The sequence below is a fragment of the Lycium barbarum genome, chromosome 8, assembly GCF_019175385.1.
Source record: "Lycium barbarum isolate Lr01 chromosome 8, ASM1917538v2, whole genome shotgun sequence".
Taxonomy (NCBI): domain Eukaryota; kingdom Viridiplantae; phylum Streptophyta; class Magnoliopsida; order Solanales; family Solanaceae; genus Lycium; species Lycium barbarum.
The window spans coordinates 122,259,862-122,268,997 of record NC_083344.1 but is presented as its reverse complement, the minus strand read 5'-3'; the positions used below and the strand labels follow the sequence as shown (position 1 = coordinate 122,268,997).

At 34.8% G+C, this 9,136-nt stretch overlaps 2 protein-coding genes across 2 annotated transcripts; both read right to left on the bottom strand.

Moving 5' to 3' along the window:
- Positions 1-274: 274 nt before the first annotated feature.
- On the bottom strand, positions 275-1,514 carry LOC132607038 (thaumatin-like protein). The gene is made up of 2 exons (XM_060320825.1): positions 1,355-1,514; positions 275-1,085 (listed from the first exon to the last, which is right to left on the bottom strand). The coding sequence occupies exons 1-2, from the start codon at positions 1,419-1,421 to the stop codon at positions 412-414; spliced, it is 741 nt and encodes a 246-aa protein (XP_060176808.1). The 5' UTR covers positions 1,422-1,514; the 3' UTR covers positions 275-411.
- Positions 1,515-4,541: 3,027 nt separating this feature from the next.
- Positions 4,542-8,905, bottom strand: LOC132607039 (uncharacterized). The gene is made up of 8 exons (XM_060320827.1): positions 8,770-8,905; positions 7,696-7,751; positions 6,638-6,781; positions 5,671-5,744; positions 5,508-5,562; positions 5,377-5,439; positions 5,092-5,219; positions 4,542-4,931 (listed from the first exon to the last, which is right to left on the bottom strand). The coding sequence occupies exons 1-8, from the start codon at positions 8,816-8,818 to the stop codon at positions 4,853-4,855; spliced, it is 648 nt and encodes a 215-aa protein (XP_060176810.1). The 5' UTR covers positions 8,819-8,905; the 3' UTR covers positions 4,542-4,852.
- Between the last annotated feature and the right edge of the window lie 231 nt (positions 8,906-9,136).

Sequence of the window (9,136 nt, the reverse complement as noted above, 5' to 3'; positions counted from 1 at the left end):
AGTCTTTCCTGCCTATTATTTCACTTCAATATTTGGCATTGATTTCTATTGAGTGCGTGACCATCTCATATAAAAGCTTAAACTGTTAGAGAAAACACACTTAATTATATTCTCAAAAACTTCCCATTTCTTTCTGATTTTTCTTCCTTCCATTTTGTTTTCAACTGTTAAGTCTCAAGTAAGGTATTGTTTGGATGCAGCTAATTTCAGGATTGAGTTTTGTTAATTTGTTTTTCAGTATATAGAAATATCACGCCAGTAAGCAGGGCTAGGATTGTTCTTCATGAGCCTTTTAACTTCTTTTACCATTAAAACTGAATAAACATAAAGCTAGACAAAATACTGCCCTTAATAGGATGGAAGTGACTCTTCAATCACATCCTAAATTGCAGGGGAAAATACATAAACCTCTCACTTAGGAGGACAGAAAGTTACGAGATATCGCGGGGCCCTACATGTGTAAAGGCTAGAAGAATCATCAAATGCATAACTATAAGCCTTGGGGCAAATAGCCTTAAATAGATGTGCAAAAACAGTTGGCTTGCAAGTTTTAGGATCTGCATATTGTCCTGTGCAGCAGTACTTTGGTGATTGTATAGCCAAACAAGCACTCTTACACCCGACAACCTTATCTCCGGACTTCACTTCCAGTGCTGACGGACAACATACGTTTAAATCAACTTCACACTGTGCGACCCCACATCCAACGCCCCCTCCCACAGGCTTCATCGATACTGGCAAGTTGAATCCATCGACTAAGCTTACATCGTAGAAATGTAAGGGCGAAGTCGATGAGCCTAGTGTCATTTCCACTACAGTAGCCGGGGGCTCACCTCCTAGCCCCTGGCACTGTAACTGGTCACCACAATTGCCAGTATCACATTTTCCTTTACCATTTTCGTCAAAATGGCAGTTCTGTCTTCCCCATATCCTCCCCGACCACTTGTCAGGCATGTCGAGGACTATTTGCTCGCCACTGTTGAGGTGAAACCCGCCATCTTTTAGTGTAGTCTGCCCTGCACCGCCCTGAATCCCGGGCCATATGCTTTCCTTGCAGTTGTTCACCAAAATGACTTGTGTTCCATCTGCAGTCACATGAAAGAGTGATAAAATTAGTCAGATTCATTTTATTACTTCTTCACTACATACATATGATATGCGAAGCCACAATTTTGAGTTTATGAGTTATAAATATATACTACTACTACATATTAAGTGAAGCTTATAATATGAAATACTCCATAGGTTTTGACCAAAGCTATTGATGACAGTCACATGTAAAACCCAGTTTTCTCTCTAGTTCCGCCCCTGACTAAAGACAACTAGAGAAAATGAGTTAAAGTTAGAGAACTACCAGTACTGCTAGAAAGGAAGAGAAATATGCAGAGCAAAATATGGATAAGATAAGGTGAAATAAGCATTTTGTTAGTGTATGACTAGAAATGTAAGTGAGAATGATCAATTCTGGACAAGGACTCAAGGTTTTAAAGTACAAATTTTCTTAGTAGACAATATTCCCCTTTTGCGGGTAAGTGCTTGTGTGCTTTCTTTTTGCCTCTTTTTCTTTGTAGTTCGTTATTCTTTAAATTTTTTAATATGTTGTTTTGAGTTTAAGTTATATAATACGGGTAAAGTATTTTTTTGCACTATCAAGTCATTCAAAGGATATTTACAGATAAGTCTCTTTAAAATGCGAGATTTAGTTTTGAAAATAAGACATGTTATCTGCTACAATAGATAATGTAACTTGATAATATAAAAATTTCTTAAACTGATGATGTATATACCTTAAACGCTGTTAACTTTTTCTTTGGAAAGAAAAGGCATATTTGCATTGCTTCAAATGGAGGACTTCCACTTGCAGTACTCTTTTAAATGGCAGTGGAAAAATATAAGTTCACATGGTTAAACTTGAAGAAAATGCTCAAGTGCTTTACAGTTCAAGATGAGTCATGATATGTTTGAGTATCATTTATTAATCAAGCAGATTTTTCAAGATTTTCTTTAAAGTTAATGTTGGCTAATGTGATCTATTTCATTTAATTGGTTATTAAGTGAAACAGAAGATTTATTAGGTTTCGTGTAATGTACTTTATTTAATTGTGAATTAAGTCAAAGAAAAGATTTATCTGGTTACATGGGGTGTACATGGACCGAGTTGGTACGAATTTTTTAAACACCAAATCAAACCAATTGCGTCGGGTTTTTAAATTTATACGTCAAATCAAATCAATAAAATTCGGGTTTTTCGACCTCGGGTTTTCTCGGGTTATTCGTTTTTCTCGGATTTTTCGGATTTGTTTTTGGAATAGTCTTGATATAAAACATATAACTTTTACTTCAAATATTTCTTTAGTTCTCGTAAGATATAACTATATAATTAAGGTTTTTTTTAAGAAAATAACACAAAATGTGAGAAGAGTGATGACATTGTATTAAAATATTCAACAAAAGCTAATAAAATCGGTTTAAATAAATATTGCTAATTAACAAGCCATAAAGAAAATGACCATAATCTAAAAATACCAAGTCATACTAAAATAAGTACGGCTAATAAGTATTAATTACACGACAAAGAAAAAAACTTAAGTTATGTATTTTCACTCTCTAAATCAATTATGCAAAACTAAAGAATAGTTATCCAACATTATTGTCATTTCTAGTGGTAAATTGAATTTATTTTGTTAGCATTAGTGTTGAGTTGGTTTTGGTTTGGACTTTATTTGAGTTACTAACATCCATAGGGTATAAAACTTATTCAAAATTCTAAGTCCAAGCTTGAATAATATGATAATGGATAAAAAAAAACTACGAAAAATTTAAGAAATATTTATAAATTACATTACAAATAAATATTTTTATGTATAAAATATTTTAAAAGTTGAATACAGTAATGTCGGGTTGGTTTGGTTCGGTTTGACTTTTTTTAGTTAAAACCAAACCAAACTAATTATGGTCAGGTTTTTTTTCTCAACACCAAATCAAGTCACACCAAACGACTAGTCGGTTTTTTAACTCGGTTTGGTACGGTTTGTCGATTTACTTTGTACAATATTAATCGCTTTTAATATAATGTGAGAAGAGTGATGACATTGCATATTGGTTCATGATACATGATAAATTATTAATTGCTTGAATATCGAAAGCTTAAATGGAGCGGAGTGGACACCACAAGGATTACTATAACAAACTTCCTAATTAATTTGAGATTGAAACGTAATTGATTGAAAATATTTAGCTGCTTGGGCTAATCACAATCAGGTTGAAGCTGAAATGGGATTAAATAATTTCAACATATTCATAATTCTCTGATTGTCCCGTTGTACTTCTTTATGTTTGCTTCTTTTAACAATGAATTATAAATGTAAAAAGAAGGAAAACCATAAATAATCATTTTACACTATTCTACTTAAAAATAAAAAGGAGCAAATTAGACGAAAGTAGAAACAGGATTATTATTTTATTCTAAAGAGAAGATGGTTTTGGTTTTAACCTTTTGTACTGGTGTGTAGTGGAAGCAATCTTAACTTTGTAAAGGAAAAGGGAGGCATGGCTTTGCCTCCAACTATAATATTTATATCCAGACATGATAAGGAACTGTCTTCTATTACCCAAAAGGATGTTCGAAAAGAAATGATCTTTAATACTAAAAGAATATGATTCTTGACAAGGAAGATTTTCTTTGGCTGCTTTAAGTGTGAATCTATACATAACTTTCACAGTAGCTAGAAGTTAGATTGGAATCTATCAATTCCGACCAGCGCCTACTTGTGAGTAAAATATACATAAGAAAAAGAAATAGGAAATAAAAAGGAGGGAAGGAGTAGAGAGACCGTAAATCTTTGGTCTAGTGGTAAAAGTACAATGGCACGGGATAAGTAGTAATCCGCTTTGTAATAATTGTCCTTTTATATCGTATTAACAATCAAAATATGATCGAGCGGAATCTGTTGGCTTGCTGGATAGGAATAGAGGAAGAACTTGAAGGAACAAAGAATGATAAAGAGAAAACATACACTAGTGGATTACCACGACAATGTCTTTCGTGTTTTATGAAGAATGTCCATGAGTGGAAGATTCATGCATTTAAGTCAAACAGTTCCTTGTTTTGAATTAAGTCACTAAATTCAGGGGCAAATCTATTCGAAAGACATATAGTCACTAAATTCAGGGGCAAATCTATTCGAAAGACATATAGGCATTTGATAGCAATACAAAGTAAGTTCAAAACTACATTATTATTATTATTATTATTATTATTATTATTATTATCAACCTACGCAAAGCTTACTCTTTCAAGCCTACCACTTACCTTAACTGAGCTTCATAGCAGGGGTTTGCAGTTCTTTATATCCTTATATATTGTCTTGGTTTATAGTCCTTTGCATCACAAATATACTATTACATTCGAGTGCCAAATGCAAATCAACACCATCCAACAAATAGCGGTGCATAATAGATCCAGCAGTTAGTTCAGTAGTACTCACATTTGTTTTAATGATTCCACCGAAAAGGAAAAGAAAAAGATCAAAACAAGGTGATCCAGCGAATCAAAGATGAGTCTTCCAGAGAAAAACTAGATAGAAGTTGATAATAAGGATATTCACTAAAACATATCTCAAATCAAAATGACTACTGTCACTAGGACTCAACCCATTATTAAACTTTACTTCATCTACTTGACCCGTGACAACTAATTCAGGACCTCTGTTCCATTTCGGAACCTCTATCTCTAGTGCGAAGCGTCTAATGTGCATATTGAAACCATTGATGGAAGACTTAGAAATAATATATCAAAGTTTTGGGGCAAGCTAATATCAACCGACCTTCTCTAAAACACACCTAACATGGTTCACTGCAACTCATATGAGGAACAACTGAAACCTAATCTTCCTTCATTTGTGGATTTCAGCTCCAACTTCTGAAAAGGGCTGCCAAAATAAAATTCAATCACATCCTCATCAACTTCAATAAGTGTAGAAGTTTTTAACTATGAAGGTCAAAATAGATGGGCAAGGTTCATGAGCACGAAATAGGTAATCCGTAAAAATGGGAAAAACTTAAAGAGAGGGCTTTGGTAAAAGACGGTACCTGCTATTAGGATCGTAATAGAAGCCATTGATGGAGCCATCACTACAGGAGAAGCAAACGTAGTAGAAACCAGCTATTGTTAACCCACAGTCCGTTCCTACATTCACAAAGTATTGTTCTTTCCACCTCTGCACAGCCAAAGTCAGAACGGTAACACATCATGAGCCTACAATCAAGCTCCCTTACCATATAAATCAGTAACAGAAGACATGTTACCACAGTTACCAGTTTCCAAAAAAAAAAAAAAAAAAAAAAAAAGAAAGAAAGAAAAAGAAGACATGTTACCATGAATATGTCTGGGTAGTTACTCAAGTCCAGTGATTTACCGCCATCAGCCTCCACTTGGCTCTGAAAAGGGCAGAAAAGATCAAAATGACTGAATATCCACATTTAAGGGAGTAGCTTTGACTGCTTACCAAAAGGGGTGAAAACGATGAAAACTTGGTCCAGTGCTTTATGTCATCTTCTGATCTGATCATAAAACCAAACCGATTAGATAAACTTCTTTTTTTTTGTAAATTAGGCAAACCATTTGGAATGAGTATTGGTCAGTGTGGAAAGAGGAGGAAAAGACCATACGTGGCGCCCCATTTGCCAGTGAAGAAAGTATAGTTCTTGGTATCAACAATTTCCCCTTCCCAGAAAGTAACTACCTGGCAATACCACAAAGAACTGGTGTTATACTAAATTTTGGAGGTTGGCCCATGGTAGAGATATGACAGAGCACTCGGAACATTTGACATTCTTTTTACCAAAAGAGACGAATCGTAGAAGATAAAGTTTCAGTTACAAGCTGAAGACTGATCACAACTTGACGAAGAACTTCCACAATAAGTAAGTTTATTCTCAATGGAAACGAACCTGCTACAGCAGCTCTACTAGGATATATTGAGAACTAGGTAACTACTTGATTGTATAAGGCTAATAGCAGAAGCAAAAAGTTCTAAAGGACAGACGCAGAGACCCAGCTTCAAGTAACAAAACTTAAAGATTCCGTGTTGCCAGTTTACAGCTAAAGTGTAAGGAGAATTAGGTTACGTTAATCTTATTTTAATTTTTAAGAAGTGAGAATTAGGTAACTACTTGATTGTTAAAGGTGAAAAAGAGAAGAATGAGGTTCAAGGTAAGATGAGAGATAAAGTTTTGAGCACTGAACCGAACTCATGTATTTTCATAGTTCAACAAACACCTGCTGAAGAAAAGACTGAAAAGCTCTAACAAGAAAATAACATTAAAAAGAAAAAGAATATTAATTGTGTGAAGCAGAAACTTGATTTCACTTATAAGAGATATAACTGCAGAATCTTTGGCAACGATTATTCATTCCTGAAATTTCCTTTCTTCGTTCACCTATCAATGACATTTCAAGCGACGTCTTTTCACCTGCGTAGCTTCATACGAATGCGGCCAAAAGGTAAAACCTTCGAGAGATGCCTATTCTTTATTCTTTAATGTAGCTACTTATTCATGTAACAAAGAAATTTAATGAGGAAGAAAAGGGAAAAGAGATCTGATGCTCATTGAAGTAAAAGCAAAGGCTTCTCACTGGTGTATCTGCCATAGGAACATTAAGAGCTTCCATTGTACCACAGAGATATCCATGATCAAGGTCACAACCTTGAATTCGCACATTTACTCGCCAAGCTTCATCTTTTTGCTGACTTGAGACGTTCTGAGTCCCAGAAAATGCCTGGAACAAAGCAATGCAGTGAGAAATGATGACCCTTCTCACTTGTTTGACAAGTTGAACAACCATAAACTGTAAGTCGTAACACGTCACGGCTAGACTAGTAGCCAAAAGGTACAATCAAAAGGAAGGATTGAACCACCATGAAACCTTTTCACGATTAGCCAAAACATGACAGTGAGAAGTATGTCCCCTTGCAGCACTTGATCAGTGGGTCTATCAGATGGATGCCCATAATGCTTTCGTGAAAGGTGACTTTGATATGGCTACATGCAGCTAGGAAAAGAACAAGGTGTGTAGGCTATTAATTCACATTTAGGGTAACAAGCTTCAAAAAATGAAAGGTGAAGCTCACTGATGCTTACTGAATTTAGATTTCAATCAAAACAAGCATGAGTACTCTCAGTCTACCAAGAGGTTAGGCAGTGACATCCTGATCATTCTCATCTAATACAATTTGGATATGATACAAACTGGCAAACCTTGCATAGTGTTAAGGAACATTGGTGAAATATGCAGAACCTCGTCACGTGTAAGTTCAAAAGGATTTAAGTTTAAAATAATCATCTTCAAGTCAAACGGCCCAATGCTGAGGCTTCAAGCAACAGCTTCATACAAATCATGAAATGTCAGACAAACAATTTTAAGTTCAATGGAATGTTGGACTAACACTACTGGGAATGTTAGACAAACAATTTTAAGTAAAAACTCGTGTCTAGACAGGAAAAACTTACAAGACTGTCTAATGAAAACCAACTGAATTCAAGTTATGTTGGAACGTTAATAAAAGAAGTGGCCTGCACTAATGTTACAGGACATCATTTATACAAATATAACACCATGTAAATCAACGGGAAATGCATTTGCGAAGAATGAAATGACAGAAACAGAAGGTCAAAATGAGAGCAGAGGTTCACCTGTCCGGCACTTAGAAGAGTACAGGCTGCAGGCAAAGTATTTCCTGAAGTTCCACCTTTGTAGTTGAAAGAAAAAGGAGCATTTGAGTCATGCAGCAACTATTTACTAATTAATACACACAATCACATATACTGTTTTAAATTGCTTGTTCTTTGTCTTGGATTCTTTTATATATGTTGTTTTAAATTGCTTGTTCTTGTGCCGAGCAGTGGCGGACCCAAGATTCAATTGTCCTAGGTGCTCACCTTAAAATCAACAAAAAGTATATTGCTTTGAGTGGGATTCAAACTCTGCTCCTCCATGGCTTAGCCTAAAGCCTACCACCTTTTAACCAAAGCACCAAGATCTTTTATTGCTTCTTGGGTGCTATTTATTATTTTATACCAAAATTTCAATATTTTCTATATATCTACATAGAGTATCCGCCACCGCCACGGTTAATGGGGGTTCCGTGCTCGAGCACCAAAAATATATACATGGGTCCGCCCCTGGTGCCGACGGTCTACTGGAAACAACCTCAGTGAATTGTCAGTGGCTGCACAATTTTTAAAGTATGTCTGATTGATTTCAATTATTCAGATGATTTACAACAATAAGGGGTCATATAGTAAAAGTATCATTTAATTTATTGCTCCTTACGGGATGTGCCAAGTCAAACAAGTACAAGTAAAAATGAACGCAGGGAGTAGTAAATACTAACTCTATGAAAGTTAAATATACTGAAATCATAAACTGAAGAAATCCAATTCAATTCACAAGCAAATTACACTTGCCAAGAATCTTAAACCACTGAATTGGGCAAAACAAGTGGTCCAGATCCTTAAAAGGAGTATTTTTAATGAAAAAACAGACGGAAAAAAAAATATGCTAAATTTGTCTGATTCTCAATGTTAACAAATAAATAAATAAACCAAGATTGGGCTGATTAAAGCAAGCCCTAAATATTAAAAACCTCTGTTTCTATATCAATAAATATAACTAAACTTGCAACTTCGATTCAGAATACAGAGTAGATATAAAAGATAAAGATAATTTTAATCAAATATGAGAAACTTATTGCAAGTAGTGATTACCTGAAGGCTGGGAAGGCTGGCAAGAAGCTTCCACCACTCTTACAGGCATTTTATCCTTTCGATCTTACTGAGAATTCAGAAAAAAAAAAAAAGGTGATTTGTTTTGGTTTTAGAAAAACATTTATGGATAAATGTGGAGAAAAGGACCAAAATCATCCATAATGTTTGTGTTTGGATCAAAATCAAACATATTCTTTCACAGCACTAATAATACATTATGTTTGCATAAGTGGTGCACTTTTAGTCAAACTCCCAAATAAATTTAACGAAAAAGAACAAAAATGCCCCTGAACTTTTAGAAAAGGTATAAAAATACCCTTTATTCATCTATTTTGCTAAAACTATCTCTCAATTCAACTTTTTGGCT

What these genes read in the sequence shown, in the direction of transcription:
- LOC132607038 (XM_060320825.1), bottom strand. Translation starts at nt 1,421, where the DNA reads ATGCTTATTTCACCTTATCTTATCCATATTTTGCTCTGCATATTTCTC. An exon ending in CTTCCTTTCTAGCAGTACTG is followed by an intron (nt 1,086 to 1,354) that starts GTAGTTCTCTAA and finishes ATGTGACTGCAG; the next exon opens with ATGGAACACAAGTCATTTTG.
- LOC132607039 (XM_060320827.1), bottom strand. Translation starts at nt 8,818, where the DNA reads ATGCCTGTAAGAGTGGTGGAAGCTTCTTGCCAGCCTTCCCAGCCTTCA. An exon ending in TTCCTATGGCAGATACACCA is followed by an intron (nt 5,745 to 6,637) that starts GTGAGAAGCCTT and finishes TGGTATTGCCAG; the next exon opens with GTAGTTACTTTCTGGGAAGG. An exon ending in ACTGGCAAATGGGGCGCCAC is followed by an intron (nt 5,563 to 5,670) that starts GTATGGTCTTTT and finishes TTTTATGATCAG; the next exon opens with ATCAGAAGATGACATAAAGC.